Genomic DNA, 21,180 nt, shown 5'->3' on the forward strand with positions numbered 1-21,180 from the left:
AAAGGACGGGCTAATTTGAGACATTTGAGTAAGTGTGTGTGTGTGTGTGTGTGTGTGTGTGTGTGTGTGTGTGTGTACACGTCTGGGTGCACTCACAAGAGGGACCACTGCTGTCAATCTCCTCTGCCTACCTAAGGGGTTTCATTCCCCGAGGAGAGTTTGTGTTTAAAAAAGGACAGAGAGAGAGACAGACAGAGAGAGAGAGACAGAGAAAAGGGAGAGAGAGAAAGAGAGAAAGGGAGAGAGAGAAATCAGACAGACAGTGATGGAGGAAAAGAAAAGAAGAGGAGCCAAAGAGCACTGCAATCCTCCACTCATCCAATACTCTCTGACCAACACCTCACCCCTGACCGTTTCCTATCCCAAACACAGTGACCTCTTCCACAGGTACACTAACGCATTATTCACTTTCAAAATAAAAGCATTCAGCAACAGACTCATTGATGGGCTCTTAGATTGTGTTTAATTGTCACACTTCAAAAACTGGTGCTTAGAAAGAGCAGACAACCTAATGGGGCCTTTCCCTCAACAGCACAGGCCAGTGGAGGGGAGAACTGACCACTTAGCTGGAGCCCTGCTCTCTGTCCGTTCACCACCACACTACAGTTCCGTGCCACGCAGCGAGCCGAGCTGGGAGTGCCAACGGTGAATTGGCAACTCTGGCACGGCTTCAGCTCCAGCTAATTGGTGTGATTATGCTAACGATTATTATCGCTGCGGAGCAGCGTGGCGCGGAGGGGAAACGCGTGCATTGTTGTGGAGGAAGTCGCTACGGAACGCCTCATAATGACGGATCTGGAACGTGGCTTGCCGCGAGCTGTTTTCTCCCATCGCTGTAAATGTCAATCACCGTGTTGTTTCTTTGCACTCACTTCTTTTTTCTTTTCTTTTTTTGCACTCTCACCCCCTCTCTCTCTTCTCTCTTCTCTCTCTTCCATCCCTCAGTTTTTTTCAGGAAAAAGGAGAGAGTAAGAAGCTGGGGAGGAGGAAGCAGGAAAGTCTCCGTTGCCTCGCAGTGGGTTGCCGTGGTGGAGACGCACGTCAATAGCATAAATATGATTTTAATGGATTGGCAGCGGGTGGGGGAGGAGCCGAAGAGCGAGCAAACAGTTGGACGGCGCCCTGGTTTGCCCTCTCTGTACCGGAGGTTAGGTCTGTCAGGTGACTTGTCAATACGCCTGTTCAACTTTGGTAAATCAGGATCCCTAATTATGGAGCCTTGTATGGGTATGGAAGCCTAACTCTCTATATATTTATATATATTTCGTTCTCTCTCTCACACACACACACACACACACACACAGACACACACACATACACGTCTCATATCATTCAAGGACAAGGCATCGCTTGCAGCAGGAGTGGGAATAGTTCACTGTGCCACCTCTGCCACCTCATTTCAGGCAGTCACTCACATCATACAAGCACACACACACACAGACACAGACACACACACACACACAAACACACACACCTCACAGCAGTCAAAACACGTACCAGCCACATCACATGAAGGGCCAGGGGACACGCAGAACAAAGAAAATGAGGTGGGGGGGGGGGCAGAGAGCGAGAGAGAGAAATAGAGAGAGAGAGGGAGGGAGGGAGGGAGCGATAGGATGAGAAAAAGAGAGAGAGACAGAGACAACACCCATGAGGAAGAGAAGATTGAAGAAAAGTACACACATAAGGGAGTGAAACAACAGTTTAGACGGGGGAGGGTGTACTTTTCCTCCGTAGGATCCTAAAATAAAAGCTCCTGATTCATTTCCCTACACAGAACGGCTGTTATCAAGACAACACACATCCCTCCGCCTGAAACGTTAGGTCAGGCTGCAGGCAGAGAGGCAGAAAGAGAGAGAGAGAGAGAGAGAGAGAGAGAGAGAGAGAGAGAGAGAGAGAGGAGAGAGAGAGAAAAAGGAGTGAAGGGAACAAAAGGAACACATAACCACGGCTGGCTGGTAAAAATACTGAGGTGAGACGATCTCGCTTAAGCAGGCTGCCCGCGCCAAGATAGTAATTAACGAGAGAGAGCCGCTACTGTCTGCATGGCAGGCACGTTCACGCCATCAGGAAGGGAAAAAACATCTCTTACTTTACACACACACACAGACACACACACACAATGTTTATTTTCTCTGTGTGTCAACATGTACATACAAAACCATCATAAACTCGAGGATAGTACTCATTTCCTTTCTCTCTAAACACATCTACACACACACAAACACACACACACAGTAGGCCTACAGTGTTTATTTCACACACACACACACACACACACACACACACACACACACACACACACACACACACACACACACACACACACACACACCCTTACACAGCAGAGTCTGCTGGTCTGGAGGGGGCCATTACTCTGACACATCACACCCACTAAACACACCCGCAGGGAGCTCTTAGCGAGAGAGTGGGGGACTAACAAGGTGAGAGACACACAGCTCCGAGAGCACAGCGACAACACTTCTCCTGCTTTTTCTTTTTTTTTTTTTTTACTACTTCGCCGTTTTGTTTTGTACTGAGCCAACCTCACCTCGCCATCCACCTGTGCTAAGAAGATGTTGTAAAACATTGTGTCAGACCTGACAGAACCCAGTGCCGTTGACTGACATGGTTCTGGCATTGAAAACATCAACAAGGGAGAACTACTCTTGTCATGTCAACTGTTTGTGTGTGTGTGTGTGTGTGTGTGTGTGTGTGTGTGTGTGTGTGTGTGTGTGTGTGAAGGAGAGTGTGTGGGAGTGGGGGTTGTCATTTAAGAGTGTTGATAAAAGTATAGTCTAAGGTAAGCTGACAAACTGCACAAACGTCTATTGCCTCATGTGTAATACATTCTGAACAGATTAAGTTCATCAAGTTGAACTTCTGTCTTTCACAATTTACACTGAACACACTTCCCCGTCATCTATTTCTTTGGTATTACAAGACAAGGTAAACCAGAGATGGAGGGTGTGTTCAAGTGGATCATGCCCAGCACAATGTGGCCATGGGCTTTCACAAAACAAAAAGTTTTGGTCTTTCTGCTCCATTAAATTCTGCTGAAACTTCAGCTCGACCACAGCTGAAGATAGCCTCAGCGAGAATCACAGAATGTTAACGTTTCCTGTGAGGGTAGCCCCATCCACCGCAGCCATGCTAACACCAACCAATGCCAGGCATACTCAATGACCTCACACATTCACACACGTATGCACACACACACACACACACACACACACACACACACACACGTGCACACACACACACACACACACACACACACACACAAAGAGAACGAGCTGAGGGGCAGCTGCCATGATAGGGCTGTTAAACTCCACTACCCATAAAGCACTAAGTGGAGTCTATAAACCAACCAATTAGCGCCATCATATAGGCCTCATTAACCCTGCTTCTGAGGTCTCTCATGGCTGTTGCCCCTGCCAGGGCTGCTGCCACGGTCCCAACCTCACCACCCCCGCCCCCTCGCGCCACAGAGAGAGCAACGCGCTCCTGGCGCTACCAGCTGGCTCCAGGTCAGATGGCGTGTTTCCTTCCACAGTGGTGAAGGTTAGAAGCGCAGACTGGGGGAACTGGTCTGACATCAGCAATTAGGGGCAAAGGTATCAGGGCGACGCCTGTTTGTGGGCCCTGCAGCGCATCTCACAAGCAAAGTCGCCATGGAAACAGGTGTCAAACGCCTCAAAGAGACTCCAATATGCCCAGTGGTACGCTATTAAAAATGACATTCATTTAAAAAGCAAACAATACCCTTAGTGTTCTGACAAATAATTAATAGCACTATTTCACTGGGATATATTCACACAAACGAGCAAAGCAAATACGAAATGTCACTGACATGCCTCGAAGCGCATAGATTTTGCAGGGGAGAATGTTTGCTAATAGGCATAATGCTGTGCAATTATAGTCATTAGAGCTATAAGTACATTTAGTTCCACCAACACCTTATACAATAAACACTGAAGGCAAGTCGAGGCTTGACAACCCAAAGAGGAAAATAATGATGCAATTGCTGAGGAGCAATTATGAGAGCATCTCCACAAAAACTGTCAGGAAGTTGGCACGAATCTTTTCTATGTTTTTGTGTGCGTGTGTGATTGTGCGTGTGTGCATGTGTGTGTGTGCAGTTGGGTGTGTGCATGTGTGTGTGTGTGTGTGTGTGTGGTAGCACTATGGTGAAGAGTTTATGCTGAGTGGGAGTGAGAGTGTGTGAGAGAGTGTGTGATGTGTGTGTGTCTGTGTGTGTGTGTGGGGGGGGGGGGGGGTCTGGAAGAGAGAGGGAATTGCAGGGAGGGGGAGGAAGATGTACACCTGGGATGTCTTGAGTTACATCTCATTTAACCCTTTGCTTTCGAGGGGGCCTCTGTGTGTGTGTGTGTGTGTGTGTGTGTGTGTGTGTGTGTTGGGGTGGTTGGATGTGCATATGTGTGCCTCTAAATGTTGGGATACATGATAGTGACACTTATATTTACACTTTTTAGAATATCTCGCTTTTGAGGGATACAAATCAAAATGATTTGTTTCATTTGAACTCCAAACTTATTTCTGCAAATAAATTAATATGACATATAGTCACATCTGAAGATTATAATTTTAAAATCAGTTGTAAGTTCTAAATCAGTAGTTAATATATATATATATAACCAATAATATATAATATTATATATAAATATATATAACCAAAAATATTCAGAATTGTTTGATATATTGTTTTTAACGTGCAGCACGACAAACTGTGTGACTGTACTTATTGATGTTATGCTTAATTAAAATCTAAAGACAACAATTTCACAGCATTAGATGGTTAATTTTTCAAGTGATTAAGAAATCACAAGACTACCCATATCAATATGTGCAAGCATCCATAATTCATATAAATTAGAAAAGAGTACCATAAATTAATGGAAAACTGTGCAACGACAGGCATACTGTACATGCATATAACTAATATAGCCTATCACCAAATATGATTTTGGTTTAGTTAAACAATAAAAATAACGATACCAAAAGAATCAAATATGCTTTTGAATTTAAGCAGTCAGTCACTCTTCCTTGATTTTGCGGCTAGCATCAGATGCCATTTCATAAGTCAGAAGCAGCTCCAGCACGCCTCTTGCCTTCACTGTCTATGACCCTCAAATGAAAATCTGTCAGGAACAGTGATTTGTGCTAACTAGCTATCGATCGCACCCGAGCGACGTGCGTTTAGAGCCTCAGAAGGAGGAGGGGGAAGGGGGTGAACGGAAAAAGGATAGAGATAGGGAGAGAGAGGGAGGAAACGGAAAGAGAAACAGGCAGAGTGCTTTTGCTTTCTTGACTACCGACGCGGACGCGCAACAAATCTATTTGGATGCCCTATATTGGGGCGCCCGAAAAATACAATAAAGCCACGGAGAAATGTTGGTGTAGTTGACTGCGCTGAATGTTAAACAATGTGCCCTGACTCGTGATGCGCCTTCGCCGTGCCCCCGCCCTCCCGTTGTTAGTCGGAACAAAAGGACACTGAATGAATGCGCACCGGGGGCTACCTATTGACGTGCGTGAAAGCGCTCCCTGGCCGTGGCGATTCAATTATGCGTGTCCCGTCGCGGAGACAGTTCCCGTTTCATACAGCCATTTTCACTCGTAAGGACACTGACTTGTCTTGGTGTGGAGCACATTGTAAGGGTTTGGCCTATATTGGGCATAGCAGCCCAATGAACGAGCACAGACAACAAAGGGGCAAAAATAGAGTAAGAAACCTTGGGGCTGACTTGCTGGACACTGACAATGAAATGTTCCTAAACGTTACTTTTAAAATTATGATACATTGGCGTCTTGGACACAAGCTGATTATGATATTAATTTAGAAATGAAAAGTACAATACAGCATAATATAATAATATAATAATAATACTATTAATAATAATAACCAGCATAAATTATTTTCTTAATTTGTTTGCTTTTTGTTATTTTATCAGGGAAATCCTTCCATCAGAGTCGATTAATGTGATGCCGGCGAGGCCTGCAATGCAATCACGGCTTTAAAATGATTTAGTGCAACCTAATGAGGAACACTGGCATCAAGTCGTTTTTCAAACCGCTCAGCTAAGAAAAAAATCCTATGTTGTCCACCCTTTCCTCAGACACAGTCAAGACGCCATCAAATATGTAGAATATCTATATGTAAGTAGGCCTATGGGCACGACTTTAGCCTACAGATCCACCTCGTCTCTTATTTTTCTGCTATTCTCTTCATGATCTATGTTTCTGATATAAGTGGTATGACAGAGCAGCGGTACGTTATAGCGCACGGAACTAAGTGTGATAATTAGCCTACTGCACTATTTCAATTACGGCGTCTTCTAAAAACAAAAATATATATAGAAGTTAAAGCGGAGTTGTCAAGGCTATGGTCTACCAGGCTCTTGTGTTGCCAATGAAGGCTAAAGCCCCATCAGAAAAGGTGGATTATGAGGTGATAAAAATAAAAATCTACTTATGGTTAAAATACCATGATACTGTAATCTTACAAACCCGTCGACTGCTTAAAACTACAAGTTTATACGTTTTAAAATCTACGATATTATAGCCTAAAAATTAAAGTGGTGTTATACTAATACATTTTAATTTAAATAATAATTCCTCAATGAATTATTATTATTATTATTATTATTATTATTATTATTATTATTATTATTATGCGATATAGCATGTTATGCTGAAATGTTGTCATGAAATAAATGTATATAGAAAAAAAGTGCTCATGTTTATCAAAGACAAAACTAAAAGGCCGTGTAAAATCTAAAATCAATCCACATCCACTCTCTTCAATCAGATTATCTAATCATAATAACATAAACAAACAGATAGGGAAAGAGGAAACCCCGCTGTGAAAACGCATCTCCTCAAAACGCGATTAATCTTCGCAGTGCCGTTGTTCACCCTGAAAACCGAGATAAAGAACCGCAGGAAATGTTTACTTTTCCTTGGCTGCCGCTTTGAAGCCTTTCTCCGTGGTTTCATGCGGACTTAAACCCAGAAAATAGACTAAATCCTTAGATAAATGTTCGAGTCATGTAACTTGTTAAGCCTTTAAAACTACATAGAACGTGTACTTGACTTTTCCTACACCGATTTCCCTCTCTGAATAGTATTAATACGCAAGGTTAAAATCCTTACAAGATAAGACAAAAGTTTTTAGCTCCTCCAGTAACAGCATAACGCATCTCCTGCTATTTATTTCAAAATTCAACAGCCTGTCAAACAATTTACATATTACATTTTCCACAAAACATCGGACATAAATTGCATTCATGACCCTTACAATATTGGCATAGGCCTACATGATTTGTATGACAATCTTACTGTTAACAATTATGTTATCAATAAATATACCGTGTGTTTATAAACAGAATTGTACCGTACTTCATAGTCTACCGTTTCAATGTAAAATACACAAGAGTGTCCAGACAAAAAATCCAAGGTACCAAAATGCAGAGTTGAGAAAGACACAAAGGCACTCAAGAGAGAAGTGCATATGTGCAATTGAGTGTGTGAGAGTTCTCTGTTCATCACTAGGAAATAAATGAGTGAATAAGCATATATTTTTCCTGCCGCTAGAACCATGAAGAAAGCATACATTTGAAACACACTCTTTTTACTCAATACCTAACTTTTCCCTGAGGAGGGAGGGGGACTTCTCCTGCCACTCTCCACATTCACTGAGCATCTTTCACATAAGACACACGGCACACCATAACGTCTAGAAAGAAATTATTTGTACCTTCTTTCATGTTGCTCTGGCCTTTTGTCTTTTCCCACGGAGTCAAGCCCTTGCCCTCCTCCGAGCCCTCCATGAGGGTCTTGTCGTCAGGCACATACCAGGTGGCGTGCTGCTCGGCCATGAGTGTGTCCAGGTCTATAGTGCCCATGTTGCCTTTCCCGGCATCTGGGCTGCAGCCAGCCAGCTCCACGTCGCCGTTCTGTCCACTGCAGTCAGCGGCGACGGCAGCGGCGGCCCCTTTCTTGCCGCCGTTCTTCATGGCCAGAGGCTGGTCCTCCGAGATGCTGAACTGCTGGCGCTGGAGCTGGATCTGGGCCTGCAGGATCTCCAGAGGGTGGACATCATCCTGGCCAGAAGTGCTGGAGGGCGTCCGTACCTGCTCCATGCCCGGCGTTCCGGGGTGACCGCCTGGCCCCGCGTTGCCTCCGTTGGCGGTGGTGCCAAGTCCGTATCCGTCAGATGTCGAGGTAGTATGGTTAGCCATGCCCAGGCTCTGTCCCTTCTGTCCACCCATCAGTGCCACGCCGTCGCCCCGCACCAGCTTCGGGGAGCCCCCCACCATGGGGCTCCGGCTGGCCTTGGCGCCGGCGGCGTCCGAGCTGGACGACACCTCGTCCTCGTTGCCGTAGTGCAGGCCGCCGCCCACGCCCACGTCGTCCGGGAAGTCCACGTGCGGCGAGCAGCCGTCCGACTTGGAGACGCTCTGGATGCCGCTGTCCAGCGACGACATGAGGTCAGCCTGGTCCCCCAGGATCAGGTCGCCCCCTTTCCCGCCCCAGGAGGGCGAGGTCAGGGGCTTCTCGTGAGGTGTCCCCCCACCCCTCTCCCCAAGGCCAGCCGGAGGGGGCGCCGGCTGACCAGGACTCACAACAGGGTTGCCATTGTCAGAGGGGAAAAACATGCCAGGGCTCACATGGCCACTGTCCCTTTTCCTCCTCCCTCTCCCTCTCCCACTCCCTGTTGCTGCCTTCCCATCACTGCATGGGGTAGCGTCCATGTTGTAGTTTGGGGAGAGGGCACTGGCTTCCCCCTGCACCGGCGTCTGGTTTTGACTGACGGGCTTGCCGCCCGCTCCAGGCCCGGCGCCGGGCATCTGGCTGCTCTGCGAAGAGCCGCCGCCACCGCCGGCGGGGAAGTACTCCTGACCAGTGCTCCCGTTGGCCGCGTTTCCGCCGCCTCCGTTGTTCGCGTCCTGCTCCGTCTGGCTCAGCTTGCGCTTGCCGTCGCTCTGGTTCTTCTTGTTGAAGGTCACGTTGAGGTTGGGGGCGCCCAGGCTGGCGATCATGTTCTGGCAGGCGGTGGAGAGCGCCGCCAGGCAGCTCTGGCCGAAGACGCTGTCCTTGCTGCTGGACTTGCTGAAGTTGCCCAGCGAGAGCGCACCCAGCTTGCTGACCGACGAGCGTTGGCCCGGCGGGAAGTCGGGCGGCGAGGAGTAGCTCCCTGGGGAGGTGCTGACCCCCTGAGGGTTGCCGTGCGGCGGCGCACCCTGCCTACCGGGTCCTCCGTAGGGGAACGCGGACTGGCCGCCCATGGGGGGCCCAGAGAAGTCGGCCGGACGGCGCTCGGCGGGCGCGTTGGAGAGGCCGCCGCCGGGCGACTGCATCTGTGCCAGGTTGCCCATGTTGCCGGCGAACTGCGGGTGCAGGCTGGGCGAGTGCAGGGGTCCCTGCACGTGCCCGTCGCCAGGCATCCGCATGGCGTCCGGCATGCCCATGCCGTTCACGCCCGGCCGGAACATCATACCCGCGCCGTTGGGCTGCATCTCGTGTGCGCCGGGCTCTCCGCCCGGGCCCCCCATCCGCCGGGCCATCATCTCGCTGGGGGCGGGGTGCGGTCCGGCGAACCAGGCGCTCTCCTGAGCCGCCAGGTGCGGGTTCTGGCCGTCAAAGTTCACCATGCGCCCGCCGCCGTTCTCGCGCTCGAAGCCCGTCTGCGGCATGCCGCCGCCACCGCCGTGCACCATGGGACCCGGGGGCACCACGTCGCCGTGGTGACCGATCTGCTGCAGGTTGGGCTGCCGCATGCGCTGGCTGCGCGACGCCATCTGCTTGATCATCATGGCGGCGTTCTGGCGGTGCTGCTGCTGTTGCTGCAGGGTCTGCTGCTGCTGCTCGTGGCCCGGGTGCTGGAGGGGAGGCCCCGGCGGGAAGCCGTCCGTCACCGGCGGCGTGAACTCCCCCGGGAGGCCCGGGTACGACGAGGGCGAGAGGTGGCTCTCCATGCCGGGAGGGTTGTGCATGCCGCCGCCACCGCCACCGCCGCCCGCGCCCCAGGATCCGCAGCTGTCGCCGGCCGTGCCGTGGTGACCGCCGCCGGGGAACTCGAAGCGCGGCCGCTTGGCCACGTTCAGATACGGAGAGTCAAAGTGTTGCAGCCGCTGGTTGGGGGGCTGGCCGTGGGGGGGTGGAGGCTGCTGCTGCTGCTGCTGCTGCATGAACATGGGGTCCCCGTAGGGGTGCATGCCCCTGTTCTCCAGTCTGTGGATGGGGTACTCAAACTGGTTGTGCTGGCCGGGCATGAGGCCACTGCCGTCCTGCATGCCCGGGTTGGGGGCGCCCGGCTCGGGCTGGGGGGGCCGGGGGAGGGAGCCCTGGCGCCCCAGCAAGGCGGCCGCCTGCTGCTGCTGCAGGAGGGGGTGCCTGGCCCCCACGCCAGGCTCCATGCCCACGGGCATCTTCCTGCCGTTGCCGAAGCGCTCGAAGAACACCCCCCCTCCTCCGTGCTGGGCGGGGGGCTGCTGCTGCGGCTGCTGGGGCCCCTGGGGGTGGCCCTTGGGGAGGGCCTGCATCCCCGGTGGCCTGGACAGGGCCGGGTTTCCGGGGAAACCGGCCCCCTGTCTGCCGGCGGCGAAGTGGGGGAGCTGGGACTCAGAGTCCGAGGGGGAAAAGACGGACACGTCAAAGTGGCCGGCAGGGGGCTCGTTGGGGTAGCTGTAGTCCAGGCCCTCCACGCCGGCCTGCGGGGGCAAACGCCTGGGCTCCAGACCGTGGCCCTCAGAGGAGGAGGAGGAGGAGGAGGGCAGGCCGTGGAAAGAGGCAGCCCGGTTTGGTGACTGGTCCAGGGGCAGGCAGGGGGCAGGGACGGGGTGGTTTCCACTGGAGGGTCCGTGGTGCTGGAAGTCAGGCATAGACCCAGGCCTCTGCTGTTGCTGGGGGAACCCCTCCCCTGCTTGGCCCTCGGAGAGGGGGTCGAAGCCCTCCGCAAAGCCCTGCTGGGGCCCCATGCCACCACCGTAACCCATCATCCTACCCCCATGTAAACAGGAAGACCCTTGCTCTGGGCCACCAAAGCCGCCCGCAAAATGCGGGTGGTGTTGGTGGGGATGGGTCTGGTGGCCGTGAGAGTGTCCGTGACTATGAGGTTGCTGGTTGTTGAAAAACCCGTGCATGGGCGCCTGCTGCTGTTGCTGTTGAAGACCGCCAGCGTGCATCTCCGAATGGCCGCGGGGGTGAAAACCGCCGCCAGTATACTCCCCGTTTATGTTCATGTTCATCCCGAGCATAGGTGGCTCGTTCAGCGGCCCAATCCCCGGTTCCACCGCACCGGGCGGCGGAGCTCCCGCGTGAAAACCGGGGTTTTTATAATGGGCGCTCATGTTTGATCTTAACTGCTTCAAATTATTTTTCTCTCTGACGTTTCTGCTATTTATTTGAGGACCAAATTGTTCAAGTCCAAACATACTTCTCCACTACCAATCCTGCATGACAGCCAGCTTGTCTGGCTTCGAGGCAGAACTCTGCCCTCTCCCCTACAGTTCGGTTTAACTCGTCCACTACTAAAAGACAAGCGGAGTTTTATCCAGTATTATATTGACACACAAACGCACGGAAAGAGGGGGGGGGGGAGACAGGGCGTAAAGATGTCAAAAATCCATTTCTATGTTTTAAAAGAAAATTATACAATAAAGACACATAGTCTAAATGTGCGATAGTAACTCACCACAAAAAGTTGATACTGTGCAACATTAACACAATTTCCTCGCCGTTTTAGTTGTGGTGGTGCGAAAATGTCAATTAATTGTCCACATAGGCAAAAGAGAATATTTCGGTGATTTTAAAACTCACACGAGTTCCTTCTGTGCCAAATGCATTAATACCGATTTTAAATAAACTTGCAAAACTGGTGGTGCCTTTAAACCGTACTCCAATATATTCCGTCTTAACAAAAGTTTAAAATGTCTTTCGCTTACTATCGGTGACAGTATTCGCCCAATTAAAAAATCCACCTCCTGGTAGAATGTCCCGGGACAAGGGATCTCAGATGTCCGTTAAAAATCCATGCTGAAGGTGCAGACTTTCACGTTGACATTGTCCAGAGAAGAGAAACAATTCAGAGCTAAATTTGGTGAGGTCAGTCACCGATTAAAAACTCTCCGGCCACGCGCCAATGATTTCCGTGAGGTTCTCTTATGAAGTCCATTAAATTATCGCTGTAATGGTGTGCTTGATCGGCCGCAAAATCCGGATATTGCTTAGAGTAGGCTACTCGCGCAACCGGCGAGGGAGAATCCAGCTCCGTGTGACATGAAATAAAACCAGTGAGGCTTGTGCGCGACCTTGTCCCCGAGCTTCGGCCGAGGTGCAGGGCACGCACTAGCCGAACTCCGCCACTACAGTGCCGCTTGACAGCGCAGTCCTCTCGGTGTTTATCATTTTAAATGCAACTAAGCACTTTGCAGAAATAAAAAAAACTAAATTTTCCTAATACCGACACTGCGCTCAGACCTTTCTTTCATGCGCACACAGGCACACTCACACACGTACGCGCACAGTGCGTGTGTGTCCTCTTCCAGTCACTCCTTCAACACCAGAGTCTGGTCTGGTCTATTCCAGCTGGAAGCGATTCGCTGATAGATCACATACTCTTGTCTGGCGCTCGGCGCAGCGTGAGACGAGCGCGTTTCAGGGAACCAGCAACAAGTTTTGCATTTCTGCAACCAATTCCTTCCATGGCCATGACCAATCAGAACTGAAGCAGCGCCGTCGAAGGAGGAGCCATATTTTAAGGTAGTCCAGGGACGCGCTTGATATGGAATAGAACCCAAGTGGGCAAAAGGCTACTTCTGAAATGACTTAAATATTTTTTTTGTTGTTGTATAGCCAACCCATAAGGATTCCAAACCACGTCAGGTGGGTTGCTTATTTCATTGTAGCCTACCTTTACGGTCTAAATGTTTTCATTTGACTAAGCCTACTGGTAGTCTATCTTTACTAAGAGGCAACAAATGGCTATAGCCAACTCGATGTGTTTTAACTCATTTTTAAATATGTCTAAATATGTCCTAACTACCCTTCTTAGAATGCAGGCTCTGGAGGTATCGCCAAAAATCAGAAGTAAGGATTATCAACTTGGCTAAACAAAAATATCATGGCAATGAATTTTCTATCCGTCAATGGCTGCACCTCCATCACAAAGGCTTCGCTTAAACAAATGTGGAACACAATTGCCGCCCGGAGTTTGTATTGTTAAAGTTTTTAAACAAAAAATTAACATGTCTATTCAGACGCAATCGGACCATTTACATAATTCTGTTTACCTTATAAATTAATCTCTAAAGAATCGTTTAAAGTCGGGTATTGTATTCGTTGACAGAGAGGGCTGGCCATGAGCTATCTGAATAGGGACATTAAAAATATGGAGAGTTGTTTTCGGTTTCGGCTATCTGTGGATAACTTCTTAATTGGAAAATATTTAATTAAGGGTCGCTTCCTGTCTTGATGAGACTGACACCCGTTTCTATTCCGTGGACCAGGGGCTTGTCTTTGATTTAACGGCTGCCATTAAGAGATAAGCCAGTGTATCAATACGAGGCAAGGCGATAGCGGTGATATACAGTGATAATGTAGGCCTACTGTCAGCCGCTTTCACAGCTGCTCTTGAGAATGTAATGACATTCTGTGGAGAGAAAAAATCCATTGGCCTATTGGATCTCTTTGCTCAAATCCAAACAGACGATACATTACAGATAACACACGAATAAAGTTTGATGACATTCACGTTTTATAAGCTTAAAAATACTAGTGATTTCAGGATCGTATATAAACTAGGCCTGTAATTAAAATAAGAAACCAAGATCAGATTAACACACACCTCTCAATTGAAACATCAATGGTCTAACTCTCTAAAAGTGCAATTTGAATGGCTGTTTTTCCCTCCTCATATCTGCCTTTAAGAACACAATCAGTTTACATAGAAAGCTCGAGCTCACACACTTTTCCACCTCGAGTCAATGTTTTTAGCCTTTTCTCTGAAATGCGTGTTTAGGATCATCAAAACCAAATCGACTTCACCTCGATGTCTGGTTCCCTTAAAGTGGTGCGTATTTCTAGCCTGTAATCTGGTTGTAGCCTACCAATTAATTATTCAGTGATTAATTGCCGATTAATTGCTGTGGTTCACATAAGGATGTTTGGAGGGTGTTTAGGGTTTGCGCGCGCATACAGGCCTAGTGTACTACAGAGATTGGGACGTGAAACAGAATGCTAAAACAAATGTAACAGACCATGTGGTTTTTCAACAGTGTGCTTCATGCGTTAAGATTCAGAATCAAGTTTGATGAGTCTCCGCTGATTTCTGTTGAACTACATTGAAGAGAGAAACCCTGACATGGGTGAAGAGGGTAGTCCTCCTTGATAACGAACTGAAACTAAATCAATATTTAATTACAGCACAGAATTTTAAATCTGCTTAAAGACACGCTAAGGTAGCCCAAAATAAAAAAAACTTACTTTCCAAACGAGAGATGGAGAGACTCAATTACCATACGCAAGGCCTAGTCGACCAAATTACTCTTCGTTCCCTTTGAACTTACAGTGATGTTCTTGATTGTAAGAAAATGTTGTCTATCTTTCATCATCTCACATAGAACCTCGTCTATCAGCATTGCCTTGCAATACTAGCATCCAATCACAAAACCTTTAAAGAAATTTCCTAACACATATTTATAGTATAGGCTAGTGTGGATTTGGGACACCGAGTAGTGAATGAAATGTTCTTGCTCAAGTACTTTTTATTCCGTGGTGCTACGGCTATTAAATCGAATTCCTGTGAGACTCGTCAAAGAAGACGTGGGAATCTGTCAGCCCGAGAGCTTTGGAATGGAATAGACACACTGCCATCTAGCGACTAAAAGAATAAAATGTCAATTATTCATCCAGTTCTAGGTTTTCCGATTTTCAAAAGCTCAACCTAGCCAGTACTGTGACCCTTTTACTGAAACAGTAAGTCCTAATATCCCCTCTTTCCTCAAACTACAAAAATGCAGTATCTGTGCAGTGTAGGCAAATCAATTTGTCTATCAGTACAGAGCACCTGCTTTTGAAGCAGCTTTGGTCAGTCTTGTACCAAGAAAGCATCATTGTCAGGTATAGGCTATTTCAGCTGCTGTTAGCAAATACAAACCTAGAAATACACCACAGACACTGATCACAGAAGAGTTCTGTGGTAGAGAATGTGTCAATTAATTACAGTATAATACATTTATTTCCTGTTTTGCAACTTAGGTGATGACCCTGCAAGATCTTCTATCACTAATTGACTGTAGACAAAGCACAGACAGAAACCGACTTCTGACAGGGAACAGCCCATGTGATCTCCACAGGGACTAAAACAGGAAGAACATGTCAGAACACTACACAGTATTACTAAAAATTAACTGAGTTGAGTATACGTTTGGAATAGAGAGGAGAGGGCGTCCTTGGTTGCCAAGACGCGGACGTGCTCCTTCCTCACTCATTCAATCATAAGTGGAAATAAATGTTTTAGTAGTAGCCTTCCTCACTCTCTTTTTTTATTAGCTTTGTGCACAATGACAAAAAATTTGTTGAAGCCGTCATCCGTGGTCATTTGAATCAGCATGAATTGGTCAGGCTGTATACAACATGCTCTTCTGTTCGTCCCACTACTGTTATTCGGACATAAAACCCCACGTCTAAGTACTGTGTAGTTCAACAGAATAGAGAACAGGAGGAAGACGCATGATAGAGTGAAATGAAATAGACTGTGGAGGAAAATCAGTCAGTGCAAAGCCAGGGGGAAAAAAACTCCCAGCCAGTAAGAGCCATCCATGGTGGGCTACATAGCCCTGTCACAGCTGAGGAGGGGGACAAGAGGCAAAGGGTTCAGTTGTCACTGAGCGCAGACTGGAGGATGCCAAGGAAGGAACAGGAGGGTAGAGAGAGTATAGAGGAGCTGGAATCCAGAAAGCAAGACTTGAGGGTGGCAGGGAAACTGACAGACCAAAAGGCTCGTGGGCCAAAACGTCTATGGTTGAAATCAGCTCTAGCAGGGAGATTTTCACTGAGGATGAATACATGCATTTTTAATGTTCTCATTGGTTCTTTCATAACGCTTGTCTCTGTGCACACAAATTCTAAAGTCACTATCCCGAGCAGTGTTCACTATTGATATAGAACACATGGTGCTCAATTTTCAGTGTAAACTGGTAAACTCTTGTAGGTTTTATATGGTTTTATCTGTTTGTGACCCACATAACAGGAACACTAGGAGCCCAAGAAGGTCAGCTAGTTCTCACCAGTAGTGTTAACATTAGGACCCACCCATGACCAGGCTGAAGCCAGTTGTTGTGCCCTAGATGGAGTAGTGGTGGTGGCTGTGTGTGTGTGTGTGTGTGTGTGTGTGTGTGTGTGACATGGTGTTGTGTAAGCTTTCTGAGAATGTCCTGTCCCTGAAGGGCATCAAGGAGAGGAGAGAGAGCGTGGAACGAGTGAGCGGGCACTCCGTCACTCTCTGTGACTCCAACGGGAGAATGTGAGCTCATCCCATTGGAAATAGACACAAACACAATGAGCTCAGGCCGAGGACGAGGCCGCGGATTTATGAGCGCCTGACCTCCGCCGCGCGCACCAAACTTACTTTCATTGGAAGCGGGCAGCATACATAGAGCATCGGAAACATGAATAATATATCAGCTGTCATAACATGTCACGGCGAGTATGTCGAGGGGCCCAACATGGCGAATGGGCTCTGACACTGATACCTGCCATTTGAATATCTGTACAGGTTGGGGCTGGGGGAAGCAGGATTGGGACACAATTGTGGTGGAGTGGATCCACTGCAATAAGACCTGTCATTTGACACCTCAAGCTGGAGCTAATACTATCAGGGGTGTCTTTACTGATAAATCAGATACGATTGATCAGATGTGAGGTCTAGGGCCCCATATTATTCACACAAGAAAACGCAATATGTTGGCAGAATTGGAAAGAAGTGGGATAAATTCACATTTAACACTTTGGTGGAGGACCTTAGACTTTAAAATGTCCTTCAAAAGTATAAGTAATGCAACAGGGCAATCCATATATTGTTAATGATACTACTTTGATACTAGTTCGATGCCTGTTGGTATCAGAACACATGTAGTATGCTTTTTTTGTACTTGTGATAATTGGTGAGAGTATTATCAAGTTAAATAACCTGTGAGGTTTACCCCATTCTGATCGGTGTTTTGTTTAAGAGTGACGTAAAACATGATAACTTTGTGTAGTGCTACTTCCCATTGAGGAATCACTTCATCAGCTTAACGCACTATTTCCATGTCACTGCTGTGAGCACAACATGGCTGCTCTTTACTGATGGCACATTAACCCAGCACTAAGACAGAGCAGTGGGGTCGCCCCTGTGATGACAGACTGTCGCGTGACTCTCAACCCAACAGGCCCATTTGTCTCAATAGCCCCGGCAACGATGCAGGATGGCAGTCAAGCGGATGTGTTCCGGGACACTTTGATGTGCACTTGCACGACGCAGCTCTTTTTCCCGGAGCTGTGCGCTTCAGGGCCCTGCTCCCCCGAGAGCAACGCCAACCACCCCCCACCCCCCCACCCCAAAAAAAGAGACAGTCCTCCCCCCTCCGCATCCCGGAGAACGGAGAAAGCTCTTCCTCCCTCTCTCTCTCTCTGGGCTGGCTGTTATTCTGCCTGTGCCTCTCCCTCTCGGCCGGCACGCTGTCACTCACGCCGGGCCGCTTCAGAACAGCAGGTCAGCAGGGTTAAGCAGCATCTGTCATCCAGAGGAAAGCGATTGTGCAAGTGGGAGGAGTGGAGAAAGACATAGAGGAGAGGAGGGTGTGTGTGTGTGTGTGTGTGTGTGTGTGTGTGTGTGGAGGGGGAAGGGTGTGTGTGTGGAGGGGACAGGGTGGCTGTTGCTGTCGCTGGCCTGCCATGGAAAGGACCTCTCCCAGCTCGTCAGGAAGGAATAGGGAGATCCTCAAGGGGCCCTGTTCAACTCATGGCCTGGATGAAAAAGGAAGGAATCTTTTTTTTTTTCCCCAAATAAAAACAACATCACAGTTGTCAGTAGTGTGGATGGCAGGGGCAGAAAATAGCCCCAGCGATCACGCCAGGCCTGGCCTGGTCGCGTGTCCACCCCAGCGCAGGTCCACTCTCACGGGGTCAGGCTGCAGGCCGACCCCGGGCCACCCAGGGGCTAAGAGTCAGAGGCCAAGCAGACCTGACACGCATAGAAACCAGGGCATGCATTACAAAAACTGTTAACTTGAGCAGTAGGCGGTTGAGTAGCAGGGCGCTAAAAGATCCTTAGATATTAAGCCAGGGAGGAGGAAGAGGAGGAGGGGGGGATAGGGGCTGGCATCAAGATTAAATGATTTAGCAAGAAATTATCTAACAAGACGAGACAAGCAGGAACAGTTTCAACGTAGATGAGCTTAGCAGCAGTTCTCTAAATGGATAAGAACCTTCATAGAGACGGGTCCTCATAGTTTTGTTGATCCTTGAGTTTCATGAGATGAATTCTGTAGTGGTCGCTTTCAGTTTACTTTTAACTTTTAACTAATTTGACTGAAAACTTGCTGTGACAGATTTGTTAACACTTCACATTGTAAAGTCCTTTACTTCAATTACTGGGAGTGAAAGTAAGTTTGATAGGTAACGCTTTATTTGAAAGGGTGTGCATAAGACTGAAATGACACCGTCATAACCATGACGACAGCAAATGCTTCAACATACTGTAATTCTATTCCAAGGACAGGGATTAGTTTGCTTAAAAGGGGAAACATTTCTAAAACACATACATAATGATAATGTTTTCAAATATGAACAAACTATACTGTACTATGTTGATTATAACATATAGTTATGTTTGTTAGGCTGCATAAAAGACTGTAGCATTCAACAGTAGCCCAGAGTGCTGGGAAAATAAATATTACATTATAATACATACAACAGAAACTGGTAAATTCATTAAATTGTAATGCAGTTTATAGATGTATAGTTTATGATGTAGGATATATGTATGAGAGTGGTACTTGTGGTAGAATTGTGTAGTGGAACATGTAAATAAGTATAAGTATATATACTCTTTTGATCCCGTGAGGGAAATTTGGTCTCTGCATTTATCCCAATCCGTAAATTAGTGAAACACACACAGCACACAGTGTACACACAGTGAGGTGAAGCACACACTAATCCCGGCGCAGTGAGCTGCCTGCATCAACAGCGGCGCTCGGGGAGCAGTGAGGGGTTAGGTGCCTTGCTCAAGGGCACTTCAGCCGTGCCTACTGGTCGGGATTCGAACCGGCAACCCTCCGGTTACAGGTCCGAAGTGCTAACCAGTAGGCCACGGCTGCCCAAATGGGGTGGTCCTGACAGTGCAGGCATTTGTTGTTGATGATGTGGGCCATCCCTATACTGGATTCAGTAAGACTTCTTGCTTTGCACTATTGTGATCTCAGCCTAAGCTGAACTTTCATTGTACTGGACACTCAGTAGTCAATAATCCTGAATCCAACTGGAATCCAGTGGAATACCCCCAGATAATCACAATGAATGCATTGGAAATAGGTTGAAAGAGCTAGAATCACATTAACCCAGACCCCAATATACCTGCTCTGGCAAGATAAACTAACACAACTGTGGGGGGAAAACGTGTCCTTAAGTGACTCCTTGACACAAAGGCACTAAACAGATTCAATAAAATGGTCTGGGAGGTGTGCAATTTAGGATGTTAAGAATGTCTACCTATGCACAGAGTATGGATTTGGTAAACATTAGTTCTTATGTTGTGAGGGAAAATTTAGCTTGTATGCTTGCCCAGTTCAGCCAGGTGCCTGTAATCTTACACACCCGTTTGATTGTGCAAGACTGGCCTCACACCACTACAACAGCCCATCCAACAATAACACATACAGATTCTTTATAGCACACGCGCTGACGTGGCTGGAAACAGGAGGGCTGTGTGGGGGTGGGTATGGCTGACCCCTCCCCTGTCTGCATTTAGAAAGAGTATTTTAAAACCCAACTGCCTGACGCCTGGGCAACATCAGATTGTCCCTGCTTCCGTAACGCTGGGCACATGTGACCATTCTTCTGCGCAAAACAGGCCAGAGTAGGGGGGTGGGATTGGGTTAAAAAAAAAAAAAAACGTACGTGTGTGTGTGTGTGTGTGTCTGCGTACACGGCAGGATATCTCAAAAAGGGCAGGCGGGACAGTCTTCCTGAGTCCCTCTCCGTCCCGGTTCCACTGACGTTTCCTACCTCTCCCCGCTTCAGCTCCAGAGCCGGATGTGGCGTTCCGTGCAGAGGTGGAGGGCTGGACCTTCCTCTCTCTCTCTCTCTCCCTCTCTCGTGGACAACGCTCAGCACACCCTCGGACACGCCACAGCATCCACACCACACCAGAGCCCATCTGCTTGGGCCCCTCTACTGAAAGGGCCTGCAGAGGTCTGGACCTGGGGGAGAGCAATACACTTTTGCATGCATTTGCAAGTGTGTCTGACCGTGGAGGTTACCTGTTCAAATCTCAGCTCTAGAATTCTTTTGTTCTTTAGCCTTAACTTTCAGGTAAAGGCCTGGGAATCTGTGAGCCTGTAAAATGATTGGAGAACGTGGCATCGAGCTTTTCTAAAAAGGTCCTACGGTTACATCTAATGTTGAGACATTTTAGAGAGAGTGTCTCCCTTGGCCTCATCTTAGGTGAAGGGAAGAGAACCAGAATGTTCCAGAACTTTGACACACGGGTGGTGTGTGCGTGTGCGTGTGTGTGTGTGTATATATATGCTGTGACAAAGAAATGTGGTTAGACTGATACGGTGTGGTTGGAGCTGTTGCCACGACTAAAGAACACCTGGAAAATGGGACAGCTTGAGAGGAGGAAAGAATAAAACAAAGAAACGAAGTGTGTGTGCGCAATGAGGACAAGAAGCAGGCTGTGCCCTGTGTGCGTGTGTGTGTGTGCGTGTGTGTGGGGGGTGTTGGTTGAATCCTTCTGGTATATTCCATGGCACATGGCTTATCTGTGCTTGCCAGCCTGGGCCGCAAACAGCCAGAGGGAGTGAGGTCACGAGGAGGCGGAGGGGATATCCTCTCAAGCACACGGCACGCACATACACATCTCCACTTCCACAATGAACACCACCACCCAGC

The 21,180-nt window shown here is 48.2% G+C and overlaps 1 protein-coding gene across 1 annotated transcript in view; it reads right to left on the reverse strand.

The window, feature by feature from the left end:
• Positions 1-12,676, reverse strand: part of mn1b (meningioma 1b) — a 22,410-nt gene extending 9,734 nt beyond the window's left edge. Inside the window, exons 1-2 of the mRNA XM_042070267.1 lie at positions 11,720-12,676; positions 7,781-11,555 (exon numbers count right to left, since the gene is read on the reverse strand). Of these exons, the coding sequence (XP_041926201.1) occupies positions 7,781-11,459 (3,679 nt within the window). The 5' untranslated portion in view covers positions 11,460-11,555; positions 11,720-12,676. The remainder of the gene's footprint in view (positions 1-7,780; positions 11,556-11,719) is intronic.
• Between the last annotated feature and the right edge of the window lie 8,504 nt (positions 12,677-21,180).

This window comes from Alosa sapidissima, chromosome 18 (genome assembly GCF_018492685.1).
Source record: "Alosa sapidissima isolate fAloSap1 chromosome 18, fAloSap1.pri, whole genome shotgun sequence".
NCBI lineage: Eukaryota > Metazoa > Chordata > Actinopteri > Clupeiformes > Clupeidae > Alosa > Alosa sapidissima.